Source organism: Pipra filicauda, unplaced genomic scaffold, assembly GCF_003945595.2.
Source record: "Pipra filicauda isolate LSUMZ 115617 unplaced genomic scaffold, ASM394559v2 scaffold165_size2600900_pilon, whole genome shotgun sequence".
NCBI lineage: Eukaryota > Metazoa > Chordata > Aves > Passeriformes > Pipridae > Pipra > Pipra filicauda.
In genome coordinates this window covers 861,658-884,527 of record NW_024104162.1, presented here as the reverse complement: position 1 = coordinate 884,527, position 22,870 = coordinate 861,658, and the positions used below count along the sequence as shown (strand labels likewise).

Sequence of the window (22,870 nt, the reverse complement as noted above, 5' to 3'; positions counted from 1 at the left end):
GGATTTTATGAATTCCCTCCAGAGTTCCTACGTAACACAAGTACATTAGGGGGACTTTATCCCTGCTAATTTCAGACCACAAAGTCAAACCGTGTGTATCAGATGAATCTGCACAGGCAGGCTTATTCATAAGCAGCAGCAGTGATAGGCGACCGCAGCGCCTGCCAAGAGGCTCGTCATTAGCTCGTTAGCAGAGGGCATCGCATCCTAAACGGGGGAACTGAAAAGGAAACATCATCTTGCAGCCACGGCCCCTCTCCCTGTGCCGGGCACATCTCGGGAACAGAAGGCAGGAGTGCTGCTGATCAATGCCCAAAGCATTTTGTAGTTGGGAGTGCCAAGAATAAATGGCCCCATCCTTCCCCTCCCCGAGGCTTTTTGCAGCCACTGCCAGGAGAAGCTCGAGGGGTGCCCAGAGGGCCCTGTCAGCTGCACCCAGCACTGGACACTCACCCAGCAGCAACAAAGGGCCTCTTCAGGCTGGACAAGCCCATCTCCAGGGAAAATAGCCCATGGGCTGGCATAAAGCAGTAAGGTGACTGCAAGATAAAAAACTACCTATTTAACACAGACATCAGTTTGCACCTGAACACTGTGGAACAAAAAAAAAAAAAAAACACACCAAAAAAACCACACCACAGAAAACCAAAAGCCACCACACTCATGTTGTATAAGCAAAGGTAAAAAAACCTCTTCAAAAGGTACAAAGGAGCACAGAAGAGCCATCAGAGACTTTGATCAGGAAAACTTGATAGCAACTGCTGGGGAATATGAAACTGAAGCTGCAGGGCTACAGGTAATTGATGAGGGTGACCTTCCACCAGCAGATCTGCAGCCTTCCTGTCACATCCCACCTCTCCTCTGCACGCCTGCAGGCTAAGTAGGGGCCAGGGAGATGATTCACCTGACTCTTCTGCACAAACTGACTCGCTTATCCTGGGCATCTGTAACAAGAACATCCCCACACTTACCTCAGCACTTCCACACCGTTTTCTCCTGCACTATCACGATGACATAAAAGCTTCATAAGGGGAGAAGTCATTTATCTAAAAATAAATAAATATCTGTTCCTCTTAAAAGAGACAGTGGTTTAGAGTTACTCTGTTATTTCTCTTACTCACTGCCCTCTCACTTTCTGATGCTTCCCAAGTAAGATTTTAAGCTGCTTAGGATACCTTTCAGGCCCTGCAGCTCTGCCCCAGTTGCTGCCACTGCAGCTAATCCTGGACAAATTTTACATGTTTGGCCTTAGTGTGGGTTAAAGACTGTCTATAGCTCTCTAGAAATAGGATACACAGCATAAGATCTAGTTACAAGACCATGAAACAAGAAATAGGTTGTTGGAGAATTTAAGTGCAAGTTCTCACTTATCATCAGTCATCATTCTGGCCAGAAAGGACCTCCAGAGGCCTGTTACAACCATTTCATCCTTCTGAGCAATATTTACCCCACCTCAGCCTCTTCTCCAAGGGCAGGTGCTCCAAAAAACAGCCCTCTGCTGGACTTTCTCATCACTCTTGATGGGAGGCCCACATGCTTACCCACAAAGTAGGTAAGCCTGGCTGTTCACACGCTGCTTTTGCATTACACCAGAGATCTGAGCTCCATCTCCTCCTCAGTCACCAGTAACAACAGAAGCACCACTTACAACGACCAAAAAGAATTTTATTGGAACATATACACACAGGGATAACAGAGGTATCTGAGTAATCAAATATGGAATGTTTAAGAAAGTTAAAATAAATAAGGATACCAAGTTTTGCCAGTGCTAGGTCCAGCACCAATATAAGTAAATGCCCTCTGAACAAGTCTGACTCTGACAGGACCATCCCTGCAGAGCCTGTAAAGATTCCTACCACCAGAAAGTGGCCAATAATTTTGGAATACAAAGAGTCACAATAGTGCTTTCTACTGATGTGCATTCACACTGTTTATTCACTGCTTTCGTCTCTTATTTCTTTAATAATATCTATTAAATTCTGAAGTCCAAAAACATAGCCCGTGTCTTGGCCCTCATGCACCACACTATCTTCTCCATAGTACTTGCAGGTCGTGTGGGCAAAGTCTATCATACGGACATCGACAGTACTGGCAGTTGGTTTGTAGGCATAGGCTCCTGCTGACTCATCTGAAGACTCCTCTGAAAGGTCCTCTAGGTCCTCTGGGTCTGAGTCAACAGCAACTTCCTGCCTTTCCTTTCCATCATAAATGATCAGCAAGGAGCTTGAATAGAAGCGGTAAGACTCCTGTTTCTCTAGGACAGACTTGAGTTCAGTCAGTTTTTTAATAACAGACTCAAAGAGTTCCCTGCGCAGGTATTTGCCGTTATGAAAGAACTGGTAAAGTGCTTCTTTAAATCCTTGGACTGAGAGTTTTCTTCCATGGTATTTATTCATGAACATCAGTTGGCCAGTGCCTGCCTGGTAGACCTGCATATACAAACACGAGAGAAGGAACAGTTAAAACTGCTGGTGATACCGACTCAAAGCCTTGAGGGGACAAAAAAAAAAATTAAAAAAAAAAGAAAAAACATGTTACAGAAAGCTTTTACAAGATGACATATTACTTGCTAAAATTACTCTTCCACTATTACACAAACTGCTATCAACAGAACTTGGAGGAAGTGGAAAATTCCTTCAGTTCAGATTTGAGCTTTTCCAGCAGGAATGTAAGAATGAGGACTTTAAGTGAGATTAGGAAAGCTGCGGCCCACATCTCCAAAGTCAAGCTACAACCTGTACCACAGCCACTAATTCAGCTCATTACTTGCCTCTGCCCTAGAACGTACCAGGCGACTGCCAGCATGCTGAGATCTGAGTGACAGCAAACACTTCTACACAAAACTAAGCTGTGCCCCATAATCATCTGCATTTAAATAAGTCCAAAGTGCTCCTGGCAGGAAGATGTCTTCCCATAAGAGAGTGGTCTATATACCCCATAGCTCAACAATGCCTAAATATCTGGGTCAAGGATTGCAGGTGCTTCCAGAGTTCCTCTTTGTTTTCCAGCACAGGTCAATACTGGCAAGTGAACAATGAGCAGGCTCAAATCCCAGCACACTGTGGTCATAAATGCAGCTCCCACACTTTCATTTCTGCCTCTTGTTTTTCTCCCAAGTTAAACAGTGGGCATGTGAACCACACATGCCAACAGTCATGCTACGGAACAAGTCCTAGCAAACACTGCTAGCATTCCTGGAATCTACTGGATGGGAGGAGAGAGGCTTCAGAAAAGCCTCAAACACAAACATGTTGTTTTTGATTTCTCATTCGCATGTCAAAGTAAACAAAAAAATTCAGGTGAAAGTTCATGTAACTGTCCCCTCATCTGGCCATGAGTCTTATCACATTGACCAAGCACTTCTCACCTGCACTTTTTAACAAGTCAACTTCAAGCAGTGAAAAATCTGTGGGTTTTCAAAGTCTACGAGACAGAACTGATTGCTTCTTACTATTCTAGCAAACTTCCACATCCTCCATTCAAAATTCACATACTGGCAGACCCTCCTTTAAACTGTTCCCTACGCTATCCTGAAATGTTAATAGTATCACTAATTTTGCTGTGGCTTTAAATTGCTGATATTGTGCAGGAGACTGTGTGTTCAGACTGCACTCACTGATGCAGAGCATAAGGCTGCAGGTTGCTCCTGCAGATGCTGCCACCTTCAACTCATCAGGGATACTCAAAAGCCTCACTCCCCTCTGTGAAGGAAACGGAGCACAGCACCTCAAGGGCAGCAACTCATGGGATTAGTACATAAGGCAAAAACCCCACTAACAGAAACGGGTGCAAGCCTGTTGCCCCACACATGGCCAGTTTTGCCCTCACCTGCATGCCACAAACTCGCACCCCAATCACAGCCGACGTGCTCTGCTGACACTTGCGGATCTGATTTGCCTTCTTCTCTTCCGACGCGTCGTCCCCGTGCTGCCGCGTTCCCATCTTGAGGTCCAGCACGCACGGCACTTCGTATCGGGATGTCAGGTTTTCCAGCAAAATGAATTCTGATTAGTTAAGGAACAATCCTCACGACGAGGGATACAGGTTTTAAAAACTTTATCACAGATTTTAGTGCCCCAGTCTTAACTTTAAGCATAGGCTACTATATACTGGGCACGTTTTGGCTATCAAAATTCGCAGTTACATTAACTTAGATATCCACTACGCCAGTTCCAGTTTTACTGGTCTCTGGAGAAGATTAGTGAATTTCCACATTAAGTGAAAAACAAAAGTAATCAGGGCTATACAGAAACATAACCTGGCAGCTGACTTTGAATTATGAAGTGTTTCGCGTCCAGCAAGAGAATTTGTCTTTTGTGGGAAATGAAGATTCTGTGTGCTTCTGTTACCATTCGAAACTAGTGAAGCATTTTCACACCACCTCTAAAATACAGAAGTAAAAAAACCACTTCAAAACATCTGTACTGATGCTGTTCCAAAGATATCACACATTTCTTAGGCAACTGAATAATCATTTACAGTGAAATGGTGAGGGTATCAGCCATAAAATGCTTTCTGTTGAACAGTTTATTAGTCATAGATGTTTTAGTAATCCATTCACTAAAAGTCCTCACACGTGAGAAATTTTTTTACCTGAGTATATAGACACTTTTGCAGGATGTATCATTGGCATCCAAGCATACATACAGCAAGATATTTTTCCACAGAGTGCTCAGGGTGGAGATGTTTGCCTACAGTTCCACAGCACAAAACCAGTGTGCTTCAGCTTTCATGGATTTGGTCACTGTTTTTCTTTCTCACACTCCAGTCCTACGTGACAGTTTATATTCAATCTTTTTTTTTTTTTTTTTAACCAAAAAGGTTCACTAAAAAGAGGGTTCTAGTAGCAGAAAACTCCAGGTATTGGAACATCCTCTATATTTAAGAAACTACTAAAAAGGGAAAGAGGATACTAGTTTTTAAGATAATGTAAACAGTAATAAAAAGCGACAGAACTCTTCTTTGAAAGCTCTCGATAGAAAACTATTTTTGTGGAAAACTTCAAACACAGTATGCTGTAAAACCTGTCCACTAACTAACCCAGAAGTTGTAGATTTTAATTCAGTTATCTGAGTTTCCCAGACTAGCTCCTTTATCACATGCTGGAAAAGCCCATTTCTAGAGAGCACTGGCAATCCCTTCAAAGCAGCCAAATAAATCACAGCTTCAGAGAGTCTCTCAGGACCACAGTTAAGCCTGCTCTGTACTTTTATCTGGCGTGTTCAAGAAATAAAAGGCAGAGCCCTACTCATTCCATTGTTATGAGGTATTTTCAGGAAAGGATACTGTATTGGTTTCGGTGTTTTGCGTTTTCCTTCATCCGCTGTAATTGTTGCTGGTGACATTTCATGCTCCAAGGATTATGGTGTTTAAACTGAGAACTGACATTTCCTTTTTTCTCTACAGTATAATACAAGACTTCAGATTTCTTCAGCCACTCAAATTCTTCCTCCAATTTGTGACTAGAAAAACAGAACAAAGCAGCAAATTACAGGTTAAGTAGAAAAATAAGCTTTTGAAAGGGGTTGTCAGTGGATTTAACTTTACAAGCTGTTTTGCTCACCTTCACTAACAGCTAGCAAAAGCTTTATTTTGCTACCTGTACAAATGGACAAGATGCCCATCAGTAATATCTCAACCTTTATAAAGCTACTTCCATACTAATAAAAATTAGCATGTAGACAAATGTTACAAAACGTAATAATTCTACTTATATATCCTTTACCTGTGTGAATTACTTCTGTGAAGTAATGCAAAAGGTAGTGATGTGCTTTAAGGTTTATCCTTTGCTAAGGTCACTGTTTCTAGCACAACAATCACAGCTCACGGTGGGCACAATTAACAGAAATGTCACTAACAGGGCTGAAGCAGGATTCCTACAAAGGTATCCCAGACATAGTAACACTGAGATATGCTTGGGATCGATTGGGTTTTTCTACAGCTATTGTGCCTTTGCACGTGGGTGGAAGCTTTTGTTTGTGGGCTCTCATTTTTTCTCCTTTCTGAAGCTTCAAAATAACACTGAGAAATCTGTTTCAACTGACCACTGCAGAAAAAAAATGAAAATATTGAACATGCTACTGGACTGAGGACATTCAATTTCACTACTGAACCTGTCTGCACTGAAGAGGTCAGGAAAAACAAAAGAAACAAGAGAAAAAAAGAAAATGAAAGTGAAAGAGTTCTGGAGAACTCTCTGAAAGTCTGAAGACCAGAAATGGGCAGCAAAAAATATTTTGTTTCAAGGCTCTGCATTCCAGTTCCCTCTGTCAAACTTACCTTTTCATTTTCTCCTCTTTCCTGTGCTGCCGGACCCATTCCTTAGATATCTTCTCATTTTCTAATAACATTGTTTTTTTGTTAGTCCATCTCAAGAGCTTACTTTTGGGTTCACAGTCAGAGTTATCTAAGTTCTCTAAGTTATCGTGGTCCCCATTTAGTGGATATGCTATTAGACATAAGTTTCCATCTTCGTCCTCTTCAAAGCTCACCGACACCACACCTGAAGAGAGAAAGGACCTGGACAGTTATGAATTGCTCAAGTGACAAGCAAGCCTTTTAGAACACATTATTTTACACTAAGAATACAGCAACTTTATTTTTTTCTCTTACCCTGGTCCTTAGTTTCTATCTTGCCACAGGCCAAACCTCATCTGCCAACCTAACAAATATCAAAAGAGCTAGACAAAAATGACACCTCACAAAAGACAATTTATCATATTGACAAAACAATGATACAGAAGGTCATTTTCTTTCTCTGAGGCAGTCAAGTAAGAATCAAATAATAACAGGACACAATTTCAATTAAGAAAATTTTTTATTAATTTAAAAAAACTGACTGGTCTGATTCTAAGTGAGATGTAAAACATTTGTTAACATCTTGCAGTGAAAAGTGACCTGCACAAAAAAAAAACTTACACCAAAACCTTTTAAGTTTTGCATGACAGCAAAGCAAAAAGCACTTAACCAAACAATAACTGGTTACTAGATCCCCAGGGGAAAGGAAAGATGTGCAAGTAGAGCAAAACAAGGAAAATGTCACATTACAACAGAAACTAATCCAAAAGCTTCCACTTAGAATCACCATGCTTAATTATACATTTTCTTCTTTTTTGGAATATACTTTATTGATACTGGTTTTGCGGCAATCTTGTGAAATAAGTAACAAAAATGCAATACAAAACAAATCTGTTTGTGGTACAGAAACACGGTGAACCTCGAAAGCATTTGTTTTCCTCGTGCTCCCCTCAGGAGTCTCTAGAGCACTGCATTGTGCTTTAAGGGTCCTAGTGGAGCGCTCTGACAGATGCACTGAGTGCTACATGAGCAAATTTCGGGGGTTAATGGAGAAGCAGCATCCATTGTCTGGACTGGGTTTTATTTTGTTTTTCAGTCCTCTCTTTATTCTCAGATCAATCAGTCTGCACAGTTCTTGCAGCTCATCACTAACTATGGGAGAGGTCTCGGTGAGAGACTGGAACTTCTGAGCTGGGCAGGCAAGTCCCAGACCTACAGTGGCTGGAACAGGGAATGCAGAAGCTCTGACAGTCCTGCTGTCACAAAGGAAAGGACAATGGGGAAAAAGCAGGAGAGGGGGAGGGAGGGGGGAACCAGCTAGCAAATGGTTTTGGCTTTACACTAGAAAAAAAAATAACAGCGAGGGACCAAGTGAGACCCCTAAATCCCTCCCCACACTTCCCAGAAAGCCACATACACTAGTACAATTGTTCTATTACATTTTGAGAAGTATCATTCAAAGACCATATTTTCTTGCAGTCCAACAGAACTTGTAATTAGACATGTCAAAAAGTCTCTGTAAGTGAGCAGGGAGCATTAACTCTGAAACATCTCTGAAGTCTTCCACCACTTTGACAAACAGTATGCAAAACTTCATCATCATTATAGTTGTTAAAATCAATGTGCTTTAAAAAGCAACTCCATTTAAAAAAGTGCTTTAGACATATTATTTATTAATCACCAGGCAGCAGTTGATGAAGTAGGAAAGAGAAAGAGTGTTCCTGTTAACTAGTGCAATTCTTAGGAGAACTGGAATTTCCACTCCTACATAACTTCTGACTCAGCCTCATCACGGCTACTTGATCCTTGCCTACCTAAATGCCATAAATTTTCATTTCCTTAGTGGCAGAAACAACACTCCGAGCATTCAACAAGACACCTTACTGACATGTATTTATTCAATCAAAATGAAAGTCAGAGGAGAAATCCAAAGCCGAAAGAGACCACAACTAAGCTTGCACAAAACACTGCTATACAATCTTATCAAATCCCTTGTAAACAAACATTAAACAAGTGGCCAAAAAAATTAATTTAGAAATCCACACAAAAAAAGCAGCAGATAATTACTGAAAACATTCTCAAGCTGTTAGCTACTTACCTGTGCCTAAGGGAGATACATGGGCTATCACCAGCAGAGTTGCTCTACTCTAATGCTGTTAGTCAGCATAAACACCAACTTGGCAAGCATTTCCACCCTGCATCTCCACAGCCTGCCTCAGACAACATCAAAATACATGAAAAGAAACCCCTAAAATCTCCTCCATACAGAAGAGATTTCAGAGAGAACAGAGAGCACAGCATGCTTGCATTCACAGCAACAAAAAGCCCAACCCCATTCAAAGGTTTGGTGACTTACCCTCATACTGTGGAGTGAATTTACGCATTTCTGTTGGGAGAGTCTCATAGAACTGGTGTTCCCTCTGAATAAGGGGTTTACAGATGGTCTTGTCATTAAACCGGAGGACACAGGAGTGTCCTCCAACCTGGTGGACAAAAGGCTCCAGCAGGACTCCCTTGGAATAGTGCTCCACTTCCATAGCTCCAAACGCTGGGCTCATCCTTGTAGCACATTAGACAGAAGGCGGCGACAGCAGTGAAGGCAGTTGGGAGCCTGACGCCTCCGAGCCCGTTGGTTGCGCTTGTTGCGACTGCCGAGTCTGCGGAGGCAAACACAGAGGGCGGCTCGGTCGGGGCCGGGGCCGAGGACGCGCCGCTCGCGCTCCGGACGGGCCGACTGAGAGCGCGCGGGGGGCGCCGCCGGCCAGGCTCGCGCGGACACGCCCCCCGCGCGCCGCGTCCAATGGGAGGCCGCGCGAGACGCGCGCGCGGGGCGGGGCAGCGGTTCCTTAAAGGGAAACCCACCCGCCGTGATTCCCGGCGGGTCCCGGCCATCCCGACCGCCCCCCCGCCGTGATTCCCGGCGGGTCCCGGCCATCCCGACCGCCCCCCCGCCGTGATTCCCGGCGGGTCCCGGTCATCCCGACCGCCCCCCCCCGCCGCTCCCGCGCTCAGCCGGGGATTAACACCGAGCGTACAGTTCCTCCCTTCCAAATTCTCACAGCAACCAGCCTGGACTCTCATTTCACCAGTTTATTCACAACAACATGTCAAACGCCGAAAATATTACACAGATGCAAACTCTCCAGAGGAACACCGTAACGCAAATATGCCATTTCCCAGGAATTTATTTTCGCGTGCATCCAGCAGAAGGCAGCGCTCCGTGCCAGCTGCATCCCAAGGATCTGTACTGTACCCTGTGACCGCACGCTGCTCAGCCCTGGCCCGCCGCCAGGGTCACGCAACCTGCACTTCAATAGCAATTAAAGGAGCGAGGCTAAAAAACAAATATGACTGTCTTGGTCTCTGCCTTCCAGTAAATTTTTAAGTCGAGTTACTCTAATTTTAGACCAGGGCTTTAATCATTAACTTTTTGAGGCTAAAAACAACCTCATATTTATTTTGCCTGAAGATCATTACACGAACAATAATGCACTTAATTCAAAGAGACTACAAAGTGTTCTAGGTCACGGGTCTATTTTTATTTGTCCTCCTTAGATATTTAACAGCTTTACATTAACTGGAAAAGCAGAGACCTGTGGGCTTAGAGCAGCAGCGCTACCAGAACTGCAGACGCCCACAGCATGCCCTGGACATAAGAGCATTAATTGAATTAAACAACTAAACTGCTAAAAGAAACAACAGGTCGATCAAGTGAATGAACTCCAGCTCCTGGAATGTTTACCTGAACCTAAGGATAACAGGTCAGTAAGAGTTGAGTGTGTTTGCGTTGCTGGTTTTTGGTTGTTTTTTTGGGGTTGCCTTTTTTTTTTTCCCCTCATTGCAGTCAGGCTTTTTTTATCTCCTTTTTTCCAAGCACCTTATTTGACAAAACGTTATCAGCTTCTTTTTAAAAAAAAAACAAAACATTTTTTAATACGGAAAACAAAACTCAGACCAACTGTGCAAGAGAATGAATGTAAAATTGAATCTGGAATAGTGTTTCCCAGAAACAGTACTCTCTTCTGATACTCTACATTTTAAGATTAGAGCAAGATCAGTAAAGTTTCACTCTCTTTTCGTACTACTTTTAATTTCCTAGTAATTTTTTATACTGCAAGCTACTGCACCCCCAGCCAATTTTCTCACCTACCTCAACACCAACAACTTGACAACCCAGAGACACACAGGTAAAGAAACTCTCAGTTCCACCCCAGAAAGCCACTTCCAAACCCTTATTTAACTGCACGAATTTGCCTTGGCCTTGACTGACACTGTCAGTGCTCTGGAGGCACAGATTTGTTCGATGGCTCCCCACAGTACCACCCCCTCCGTGCAGAGCCACAGGCTCCTCCTGTAAGGCTCCACTGCAAGTTGAGTTACCAGCACGTGTAACACACTTGGAGCCTGGACCATACACACACACCTAACAAGCCATATCAGCTCCTCAGTAAGCCCTGAGTTGCTTCCATTTTCTAGTACAAAAATTTTAAGCATCAGTCTGTGTTTGTGTAATGCACCAGTAATTTTATAACTCTTTTTCATTAGGATTTTCTAGAGCCAACAATGCCTCCAGTCTTCTGGAATTTCCCAGGGAAGGCCAGAAGCGTGCCAGGTTTCACTGGAGGCACGGTAACACACGTACATGATCTTGCAGTGCCAGAGCTTTACACTGGCACAGTCACTTTAGAGCCTCAGCAGTACAAGACCACTCTTCCCAAGACAGCATTACCATTCCATGGCAATCTTCCTAATTACCCTGATGTACAGACACCAATTTCCAGCTGCAGTTATTCAAACTGAGAAAGTACCTTGCAACATCCCTTAACCTCCAACATCTAGTTTGCTCCGTTCCCCCCTTTCCATCAGAGCTGCATCAGGAGCGAAGCCCTGAAGATGTTTACGCCACAGAAATTACTCTCTAGCAAAAATCACCTCCAACACACAACAACGCACAACACCTTGTTTATCCAACACATCTTCAGGGAGCTCATTAGCAGCAGCTCAACTTGTTTGCTTCCGTGTATGCTCAAGTGGTCTGGACAACACTTGGACTGGATCACCACGTTCACTCAGCAGTGAAATTGCTGAGCACAGTATTGCACAGGACTACTCGAGCTACTTCACCTTTTCCTGGAAAAGTGAGATCTGGGAGCACATCACACAGTCTAACTTCCCATTTGAGCAATAAAAAAGCAAGGTTTTTTACTGCTCTGATATTATAAAAATATAAGTTATGGAATATTTAGACAGGGTTGGGTTGGGTTTGGTTGTTTTGTTGGGGCTTTTTTTGAGAGAGAAATGTTAGAAACATCTATACATAGTCACAATGTACCCAGTCTGCGCTACCACAAGACAAATGTGAATCTACCAGACATAAAGGGGGAAGCTCACACAAGTAAAGGTGAGTTTACTGTGCCTGTATTAGTAAGCTCTGCTTCTGTTTTTATCTTCCAAGGCCACGGTGCAACTCCCACATGTTCCGTTTCTACAGCAAGATTTCTGTAGTACGAATCCCTGCTGGAAAAGCTCTATTAATAAAGCTCTGCAGCACAAACTGTGTGCAAGGCACTGCTGAGCTGAGCGTCAGCAAGGAATTCCTTGCTATACACCCCTTAACCGAGCTCCATAATTGTGCAAAGCAATTTACTGCCTTCTTATAAACCTAACACATGTATATGATCTGAACAGAGCAACAGTGCTCAACAAGGCAGCAGCAAGCCCACACAATCTTTTCCACAATTTAGGTTTCAATGAGACTTTAGTTTTTTACTTTGAACAATTCATATATTTTAGCCTTTCAAGATATGCACTTTTTACCTAATAAATTGTTTTCACCTAATGAAATTCTTCTTGCTTGCAAAAAGATTTGGAGCAAGCTGTTAAGTTTTTTTTCTGCTGCGTGCTGTAACATTACCACTACAAACAATCAGGATTTGTTTGTCATTTTGGCTCTCCTCAATATTTGGAATCTTGCCCTTCAGATTAACAACAGGACCTGGAGCACAACTGTAATGCCCATCAGAAATACTTTGTACTGTTTCATTTATAAATATCTTAATTCCATAAACAGCCTCACAGTATGCCAAATTGGTTGCACTTCCTTAGAAATAAAAGCTTTGACCTAAGACCAAGAGCTTCAAGTGGCATTGATGTTGACCAGCACAAGCACAATGCAGTTTTTCACTGCCTTTCCTCTGATTCTACACCCAGTTTGTTCTCAATGCTCTTTGGGTAAAAAAGAGCCCAGAACAGCTGTTTTTAGGCAATCTTCCCAGATATCAAACACAGATTCGGAGTACCCTGCCCTTTTCCTCCTATGTGCTTTTAAGCGCCTTTGGCTAAGAGTTTTTGTTCAAAGGACACATCAGCCAAAAAAAAGCAGATTTACTAATCCTTCACATGTCAAGCATTTTAAGAGAAAAATCTGACATAACTAGAAGGAAGCAAACAAAAATGTGTCTAGACACAGTAACATTAGCTTGAGCAATGTCATTCTTACAGTAAGCAGCAAAAGATGCTTAAAACCCAAACCTGCAAACCAGAAGTGACATAGATAGACATCTTATTCCCATCACGTGTGACAATGACCATCGAGAGAATACCGCAATGAACTCATGTTTTCAGACTCTTAACATTAATCCCAGGTGACGACATTCTTTGGAAGGTATTTCATGTCATTACAGATCCTCAACTTAAGTCCCACACGTAATTGCATTAATGAACACATCCTCTGGAGAGCACAGCTCTCAATTAAGCAGCAGCTCCTTCCTTCATAACAATCTCAAAATTAACACCTCTTCCAAAAACTTTATAATAGCAGAACTACTGATGCAGAGCTGCCCTTCTAACCAACCTGTTAAAACCGGGTTCTCTCTAGAGCAGACTTCTCATTTTGAGTGGTCAGTATCTGCAACTCCAAATAGCCATAAATCAGCTTTATAGTGACAGAAATAGCAAGGCAGCAAAGCTTTCTGCCTGTCCTTTTTTCTCAGTTCACTGGGCAGTGCAAAGAGGAAGCTGACAGGGTAGAGATTTGCAGAGCAGAGCTTGCTGGAGGGTGCTATAACACTGCTGAAGCAGACAAAGCAAAGCCCCTTCCTGAGGTTCCAAGGAAACAGAGGATTGGCACAGTCAGCCAAGAGGACAGAAAGAGTACAAGTGCTGCTCCATTAGAGCAGCCAAAGAGAAAGCTGCCTCAACCCAAAGATCATTCAGGAAGAAACAATATCAGCTGAGAAAGGACACAGGAAGATGAAAATATCAAGGTGGAAAATATATGGTGTGTTTTTGAAATCCCACCCACCACCTGTTACATGAACAAAACTGAGAAGGTACCTCAGGTCTGAGTTAGTAAGTCATCACAAAACTCAAAGATAACGACCCTTCAGGACTGAAGCAGGATAAACACACCTTAAGAACCTACACTATACCTATCAAACAGGAATTTTACAAGTCCTCATATGACAGAACTACATGTCCCACTACTAATAATGTGTTATTTTACAAACAGCAAGGTACGTTCCTTGAATTAAAAAAAACAGAGGATGCAACATCAGAATATTAAAAGCATTAGATATGTTAAGTGTGCTTAGGGTCAAAGTTCTTGCACAGCTTGTGATGAATTTTGATGAAAATCAATATCATTCTTCTACACAAAGTACTATTTTATTAGCAAATTTGCCCAGTCTAACATTGTCAAGGAGTTGCTTCTAACATTCACTGTAGCTACTGCTTGGCTCAGGAACTGAAGTTACTCTGGTGTGCTCTGTTCCAGAAGTTCTTAAGATTAGAATGGCGACAGTCATGTCCTCTAGTGTCCAGTCAGCTGCCGTGGAATAGTATCAGAAATACAAAATTACATTTTAAAGATGCCCTGCATAAGATTAGAGAGCAAACCCTGCACAATAGATAGGTTTAACTCTTAACAGAAAAAAGACCTCTGCACGCATTTATTACAACTGTTTTAATCGATTCCTAATTTTGAGGGTGCATTATACCTCTAAATATAATGCAAGTCCCGCACTAGGATGCTTTTTGAAGCCTTTTCCATCTACAGTAGTAGTAATATAACTAAGCAATAAAAGCTGTAGTTTCTAACGTTTTAACTCATTAAGATAGAGATGAAGAGCTCATGTAATAATGTCCCTGTATGAATCCTGGTTTTGGAAAAAGTCTTAAGAGAAGCCTTAAATTCTGCCCGATTACAGAAAGCAAACACTTATTCTGGTAACTAATTTTGAGGAAAAAGGTTATCTTCACTTGAAGAGCGTGCCGACATTGTTGAGTCTCCGACTTTTTTTAGTTATCAACAAAAAACTGGCCCCTAAACAGCAAGTAATTAAAATTCAATACAGCAGACTTAGCAGCCTTCAACATCGTGGGGGGAAGAGGAATAGTGTCACGGCATCAAGGGAGAGGAAAGACTGAAGTTTTTCTTTAAAATTAAGATTAGAGGGGGAGAAAAAAAAATCTTCTTTTTCATTAAGTATAACTTTAAACCAAGTGGTTGTGATGAAAAAAGGATGCTGAGCTGTAACTTTCTACGCAAGTCAAGGTTATTTAAGCTCTTCTGCTGCAAATCAATCAATGTAATAATCATTAAGTTACCTTTACATGACTTGTACTCAGAGATGAGTAAGCATGACGTTTTGTAAAAATACTCAGCAGAACACTTGCAAACTCAAAAGTGAGATACCAAATCCTTCGTACCTACACACTGGGACTATGTGTGCATTCCATTTCCAAGCAGGAATACTTTTGCTGTAGCCTTTAGTGGTAAATCATGCTGGGAGTCAGGCAGTATAGTGGCATGTCTGTCATAACCACCTACAGACACAAAAAGCCAAGAAAGCATATTCTTCATTTGAAGGTAGGGTGCTTGGGCTAAACCAACAAAATAAGTCACCTGCTTGTTAAAAATGTTGGTATAATGTAATTTTATCTTTTTTTTTTTAATTTATCTTTACTAAATGGCTAGTAATTGCAGCACCACATTGCTGTGGTTAAGAAAAATTAAGTAATTTCTCCATAAAAAAGGGGAAAAAATTCCTATAATTCTTTACTTCATCACATAAAACAGACTGAATCTGGTTAAATGCTCACTATAACCAATATTTCAACATCCAAAAAAGCAGCGGCTTTCAGCTTTCCCTACACCATTTGTAATCTGTAAGCTTAACACCTACATACACGAAGTTCTGGAGAAATGCCAGTTTTACCTCTCAAGTAAAGCTATTCTATCTCCCTGGAACTAAAATAAAACCAAGTTACAAGTTACTAAGCATATTCAGCCAGAAAAGAGCATGCAATTCTGACCCATGCAGTTTCTCAGGGATTGTGTAATTTAAGAACTAACCTCTTTTCCAAGTAAAAATGCTATGGAAACTAAGAAACCTGAACCACCAAAACTAAGCTACTTAAACTTCCTATTTAGATACTGATCCATCTTAAAACAGTATTCTGGCATCAGTGGCTAAAAACACCAGTTGCTATGAAAAGACAATACCGCCCTTTGTCGTGGAGAAACCGAAATAGCCTTCAGCCTTTAATCTTCTGAAAATATGACAGCAAGAGCTAAACTGTGTGGATTACACACATGAAAGTATTATTCAAGACACCAACACCCTCAGAAATTCCAGCACTGAGATTAAAATAAATCCAAGGCTATGCCTTTCTCATTACCATGAATTTAGCAGTCTGGGAACTGTATTTCCAGCCACTCAATAAAAGAACATGGAATCTTTTTGACTGGCCCTTGGGTTGTGACCCATTTGCCACATACGATAAACTGCTCAAGAAGACAAGTGTCAGGTCCCTTTCGAAGTTCACATTCACGTAACTACATAAAGAATTTCTCTCTATTTTCTTCAGAAATCTCAACCTCTAATACTTTTTATACCATAATAACTAAGGGCCAACAGGACAAGATTGCTTTGATGCCTAAACCCTACAATCCAAACTAACTCCTTGAGCAAAAACTTCCACGGGAAAGCAAAACAAAGATCATCCATAAATAAACTATTACAGGAAGAATGGTACCCAAAACACAGTAACATATTTCATGTATCCCATTTACGTGTATATTCGTCTATACCATCAATATAACTCAAATGAAGTTTAGTCCCTTTATGAAGAAAAACAGTTGAAAAGTAGCCCAGAAGGAGATACAGTCATCAGATGTGAGATGCCCATCCACATTTTTATCTGTAATTCTTCAAGTGTCAGTTCCAAGACTACTTCTGATGATCATGATAAACGGAATTTTTGCTCCAGAACAGCCCGAGTTAATGAGATGCATTTAATATATTTTTTAAAATTGTATTTATGTTTTAAAAATCTCAACTACTGAAAACATCTCAAATCAGACAACACAATCCAGATTTGCATCTTAAAGGGAACAGTTTATATGATTCAGTGACCTCTATATGCTCTTTCCCTAAAGAGTTGAATGTAACTGGGTCCTAAGGCCTTGAAACACAACGCCCTGCAGGGTTGACAGAGCAATTATAGAATTTCAAATGCAAAAGATACGACAGAATAATTTCAATGTGCTTCTTGCTTAAACGCAGCAGATTGGACAAGAGCAAGTAAGGACAGGAGAGAAGTCTCACATGACAGACTCTCAGGCGGCACCACAAAACCAAGGAAAAAAATTGTGACCATTTTCCCTGGTAAATGCAACTCATTTTAAGACTTTTCCTCCTAGTAGAAGGGACAAGGACCTTTTGTACAAGCACACCTGCAGCGGACTTCAAAAATGCTTTAAAAAAATTATGTACGTATTTCGTGCTTCCTCGTTGAGTGATCTCATAGAACACCATCTGGGGCCAATTACAGGCTCACCATAATAATCACTGCCAAAGAATTAATTCATTTTAATCCCATACAGTTTACATATTCAAACAGCAGTACAAAACCACTTGGAAAAAAATCTTATCAATTTCAGTAACCCAGAAAAGGAAGCTTCAGCAGGAGCCTGGCTGCACTGCTCTCATCCTTGCTGCAGCTGAAGAACACAATGATGCACAGGAGCAAGCTAGTTTTATTAGCCCAGGCAATGGGACACAGCCATAGTATGTCTTACTCCCATAAAAATATCTGTTGCTTTACAGGAGTTTTTATAGCAGCCAACAAGTGTGTACTCCATGACTGTCTTCAAAGAGAGACCATCACTCACCAAAAAGGGAACACTCAGACAGGATGACTGCCAAAAACCTATTTTCTCTTCAAATATCTGCAACATAGCACCACTACTCACAGTGTGCTCACGTTCCAATTCTGCATTTCCAAAAATCAGCACACTGGCAGCAGAAAAAATACTTCAAGGAGTCAAGCTTATGAAAAAATCATCTTATTTTTTGAATGCAAACTTTGTGGGTAGTGATGTTAAATCATTATTTGTACTTTAAAACATAATCACCATTCAGCACTTAGGTTTAAATATGTGAAAAGCTTTCTTTAAACAGAACAATGGAAGAAGACACTCATCCTTGCACCACACAACTCACTGCAGCTCCATCAGCATTTACTTCATCTTCTCATTGAGAGACTACTCATTTCCACAAATTCCAAAACGAGTCTCCCAACCCTTTTGCTCCCTCCCTATCTAGACTATGCCCTCAACTTTAATACTCACAGATGTCTCTTCAGAAAACTGACTGGTGCCATAAAGCCAGAACCAATTTTCCTAAGATAGCTTGAACAGATTCCCAGTTACAATGACAATTACGTCAGTATGAACATACACACCCATCAATTTAACCTCGTATCTCCTGTTAAATTGAATCAACCTTCTGAAAGTGCCAACACCTCAGAGAGGTCAAGATGATGCCTATCATGCCAGCAATTTAACTTCTCATTTTTGTAACAAGGAACCTCATTAATCTGATGTCATAATGATTAAAAAAAAAAATCACTTGTCATCACACTGTCTCCATATATCCAAAATAAAGGCAAATAAATTACTGTTCTTCTGGAAAAAGATATGAAAAATGAAAAGAGCAAATGTTAAAAGAAAAGAGGTCATCTTCAATAAGCATGAAATTAAGCAGCACCCAAAATTCCTGATAAGTTTCAGGCACTGTAGAAAATTTCTGCATCACAGCACTGCACAGCTATTTGGGTATGCTTAAAGCCCTCCATGCTTCAAGAAAATAAAATCATTTTTGCTGTGCTCATTCTAATACAGACTTTGGTATAAACCCCCAAACTCTTGTGTCTTCTAACTATGATTTTCTGACAAAAAATTGCCTCAATAATTTTATCATCTGCCCTTGAGCCTGTTTGTTTTAAGTCTCAACAACCTGGGGCACAATTAACCAGCTTCAGCAAGTCATCCAAATGATTTTTTTTTTTTCAGTTCCTTCCAACCTTTTGGATGTCAACAGAACAGGACAGAAGAGAAGCAGGCAAGAACCAAAAGAGACAGTATAGCTGAATGGCTACTGCGTGAATTCAGGACTTCCCTGTTCTGTTTGGGCCGTTAACTGGCTGATGAGCACGTGCACAGCTCCAAACCAGGCACAGCCTGTGTTGTCTCTTGCCCTACCATCCATCATGGCACACACACAAAGTTTGCCTTCATAAAGCAAAACTCTCAGTGGTCAAAACCATTTTATAAGCAAAGCTTACTTTTTCCAGTAAGACAATGCAAAACTGGGATCTAACTGGTTCCAGCCATCTCCAAGAGACAATCCTCCACTTGCACGAGCAATCCAGATACTGGGTCAAAGGCTGCAGGTTAAGTATCTGATAACAGTAGAGTGGTACATTCTGTACCTATTATGAAGATTATCATTACTTTATTCTAAACACAGCCTGTCTTTCAGAGAACAGTCAGGACTTCAAAGACTGTGCTACGCAAGCCAAGAATTTGCAGAACATTTCAGATTTCAAGCTCCTAAACACCCAATTAAACACAAGCAATGTTGGACCTTCATTTGAACAAATAATTTTGCTTCCATGATGCCTTCCAGTACTTCGGACTTTGCAGAAGGAGAAATTTCAAGTTACTTATAGCACATGATACAATGTCACACAGTTTTTTGCAAAGGGGAGGGGAAGAATTATTTTGAAATTAAACAGTTACTAAGAAAGGCCCCAAATTAACATTCTAATGAGACATTTTTAACAAAAGTTATAGAAAACACACATCTGCAGTTATACCTTAAAGCTCTTAAAATGTAACCTCTTAATATTTGTAAACTACCCTTATATTGTTTCAAAGATGCAGTAACCTCGGGCAAGACAGGAAGCCAGATAAAAAGAATTAGCAAGAGGAAAAATCCTCTCCCCGCAATGGAAAATTTTCATCTCTTCAAGCAAGGCAGAGATGCTCAGCCGGACCTGCGTTGCCTGGAGACCAACCGCAGTTTCTTGCCAACAGGGACGAGCTCAGCATCAGCAAATTCAACAGCTGATAAGTGGATGAGCTGAATGAGAGGCGGCAAGTTTTTTCCACACATCAGTGTAAAAACCTGACAGCTTTCAGATAATGGTTCTAGCCCATGCTCACTAGAAAAACAAGAATTATTGTGAACGTTAAATGTCAGCTTAAGAAAGCTTCAAGCTCCGTCGTACTTGGCTCTTATCCCTACATGCAGTAAAGAGCACATCCAAGTTAAAATTTTTAGTTGCACCTCGATTTCTGCCCTCTCCATCTTTTGATGCAGTATCAAAACTTTTGGAATATGTTCTGCCCATTCAACGAGTTCTCAGTCTAAGCACTGGTGCAGAAATATTAAGAAAACCAGTGAACTACATCAAAAAGGAAGAAGCTACAGCTTAGCTCTAAAAGCCACATCAAATCTTGTTTCACTTCAAAACCCAGCCTTTCTCACCTAAAGTGCAGCTCCCTGGGCAGGCCTGCATCAGATGTATTACAGAGGAGACACTTGTTTTGCCTATTCTGGATCTGGACCTCAGATCCCAGCCTCAGGCAGGCATGGACAAGGCTGCAGGAGCAGCACTCTTGACCTCTCAAAGAAACACCTCAGCTGCCTCCCAATCTCCAAGCCATCAGATAAGAATTGTTGGAAAGAACTGATATTTAATACCAGTTACTCCAGAATTTCCCCAGATCTTATCTAATTCAACTCACTGAACATATTCAGGCAGTAAAAAATTAAGGGATTTAAAAGAATGACTTCCATTTAATTTATCCCGTCTGACAAATTCCATGAGTAAAGTAGGTCTTCCACCACCGACCTGACAGCACACACTTCCCTGCCTCCACCTATGCCTAAAACAAAAGGGCAGACATTTGTGTGTCACCACTGCTGACAGACTCAGACACCCTCAGTGCCTCGAGGTTTGCACCCTTCCCCTACCCTTCAAAAGAAAAAAACATCTCCAAAATAGCCTCACACTCCCCAGCTGACCGGAGAACAACTAAAGTACTACCATAGCAGTGACCTGGATGGAAGCCCATCCACTGACAGGCAGCAAAGAGGTTCTTTCTTTAACATCTTTTCTCATCCTGGTTTTTCCCAACCTCATGCCTAACAGATCCAAAGTCCTCTTTGCAAGCAACTGGTAGGGAAAGAATTTTTGAGAGCACAAAGCCCAGCATTCATATGACTGACCACCATCCAGTTTTCCAGCTGCTTCCCAAATTACCACACCACATGGTTATGACAGCTCTGATCCACCTTTCCTCAAGAAGAAACAGCAACAGCTTATATTGCTTCTGTGACCAAAGTACCACAGATAAGCTAACAGACCGTTACTTCAGAAAGGTGTAAATTTCAAAGACGGCAAAGGCTGAAAAACAGCTTTTCAATTAAACAAATACAAATTTATGAAAAGATACACGGACAAGTTTAAGGTTTGAAATTTTTCACAAACACATACACGAGTGGCTGCAATCCCTCCCATGGCCCTTAACCAGGAGACGCTTCTGAGCACTTAAAATTATTGTTTTTTGAAGAAACTTTCCTGAATTCTGGCACTTAAATTATTACACTCTTCCTCATTCAGTAATATACTTTAATTAAAAAAAAAAAACCCAAACTATCTTGAAGATGCCAATCAGCCAAATGTAAATAAATCAATCAGCCTCTTTTTAAAACACACACGTTTATGTGTGGACACATGTGTACATAAATCCAGTTTCCATTCCTTAATGCTATTATTAAGTCCTGAAAAAACACAAGTTAATTTCAACTTAAAGAAATTTCAAAACTAGTTTTTATCTTATATATGTTTTTATTATTTTCTAAGCAAAATTAAGAGCAAAGATGCCAATTCCTGGCCAAAATAACCCTGATTTTGTAATTCTCAAGTGTCAAATTTGAACTGCTCTACTCTCACTTCAGTGTTACACGTTGAGCAATGACCAATAATACATCATTTGAGTGAAAAGTTAAAGCAAACATTAATATTCTAGAACTATATATTAAAGCAAAATTCTAATAATAATGTTTGACACACAACTGTCCCTTTAGATGTTCATGAGTCTAAAAAAGCACATGGGCACTGGATGAATTTCTAAAACACCTGAGTATATGGGACAACTAAGGCACTGTATCAAAAGACAAAAAAGAAAAAATACAGCCTTGAAGTGGAGGGTGATTAAATTCCAGCACATATCAAGAAAGATATCAGTGTTAAACACGCATACTTTTCACAGTGGAATTAAGGCCAAGGACATATCAGGGTGTAACTACCAAGTTGTTATTCCATCAACAACGATAACATTTATTTTCTTACGCTGGATGCCTATTTCCAAAGCCTCAACCGTAAGTTTTTGTTTTAACGCCTGCACGTCCCAAGCCACGTTAACAAGGCATTATAAAACCGTGATGCTCGCACCAGTTCCTAACAAGGCATCACCCACCACTCCCATTTTACACGGGAAAAAAGGGTATCCGTGAGCAGCACGTCCACTTATGCAACACATCCCGCAGCACCCGTTTATCATTGTGAACTATTAGCGAGAGTACAACACAGCGGTCAGAGCCGCAGCACACCCATCACCCGGGCAGAACGGGCAGACAACGTCCTGTGATTCAAGGAACCGCCGAGCAAGGGGTGACCACCAGCCCCGGGGCGGGCAAATACCAGTGATGCGAGGCAGATACAAGGCAGACAGAAGCGATACAGGCGCGGCCGCCCCGCGCCGGGCCCGGCCCAGCCCCAGCCCCAGCCCCGCGACCCCCGCGGGGGGCGCAGGAAGCGCCGGGGACGGGGATGCTCTGCCAGCGCTGCCACCGCTATCCCCCCACCGCCGACCCGCATCCCCGGGGTGCCGCCAGGACAGAGCCCCTCCTTTCCTCCCCACAGAGCCCGGCAATGCCCCGAGGGCGCCGCCGACCATCCCCGCCGGGCAGCCGCCCTCCCCCGCCTCCGCCGGGCCGGGCACAGACCTGCGAGCGGGCGGGGCTGCGTCCTGCACAGGCCGCCCCCTCACAACTGCTCCCGGGGGAAGGAGAGGGAGAGGCAGCACCAACGTGCGGGGGAACGCGGGGAGCGGGGCGCGCCCGTTACCTGGAGCGGGGCCGGCGCCGGCGGCGGCCTCAGCGCTTTTGTTCCTCAGACGTCAAGATGGCGGCGCGGCGCGTGGCCGGCCCTCCCT

General features: G+C 42.0%; 1 protein-coding gene across 1 annotated transcript; it reads right to left on the bottom strand.

Moving 5' to 3' along the window:
• Positions 1–1,644: 1,644 nt before the first annotated feature.
• Positions 1,645–22,851, bottom strand: IP6K2 (inositol hexakisphosphate kinase 2). The gene is made up of 6 exons (XM_027728932.2): positions 22,783–22,851; positions 8,654–8,954; positions 6,280–6,502; positions 5,287–5,462; positions 3,829–4,004; positions 1,645–2,429 (listed from the first exon to the last, which is right to left on the bottom strand). The coding sequence occupies exons 2-6, from the start codon at positions 8,853–8,855 to the stop codon at positions 1,932–1,934; spliced, it is 1,275 nt and encodes a 424-aa protein (XP_027584733.1). The 5' UTR covers positions 8,856–8,954; positions 22,783–22,851; the 3' UTR covers positions 1,645–1,931.
• Between the last annotated feature and the right edge of the window lie 19 nt (positions 22,852–22,870).

What these genes read in the sequence shown, in the direction of transcription:
- IP6K2 (XM_027728932.2), bottom strand. Translation starts at nt 8,855, where the DNA reads ATGAGCCCAGCGTTTGGAGCTATGGAAGTGGAGCACTATTCCAAGGGA. An exon ending in ATTCACTCCACAGTATGAGG is followed by an intron (nt 6,503 to 8,653) that starts GTAAGTCACCAA and finishes TTCTCTCTTCAG; the next exon opens with GTGTGGTGTCGGTGAGCTTT. An exon ending in AAAGAGGAGAAAATGAAAAG is followed by an intron (nt 5,463 to 6,279) that starts GTAAGTTTGACA and finishes CTGTTTTTCTAG; the next exon opens with TCACAAATTGGAGGAAGAAT.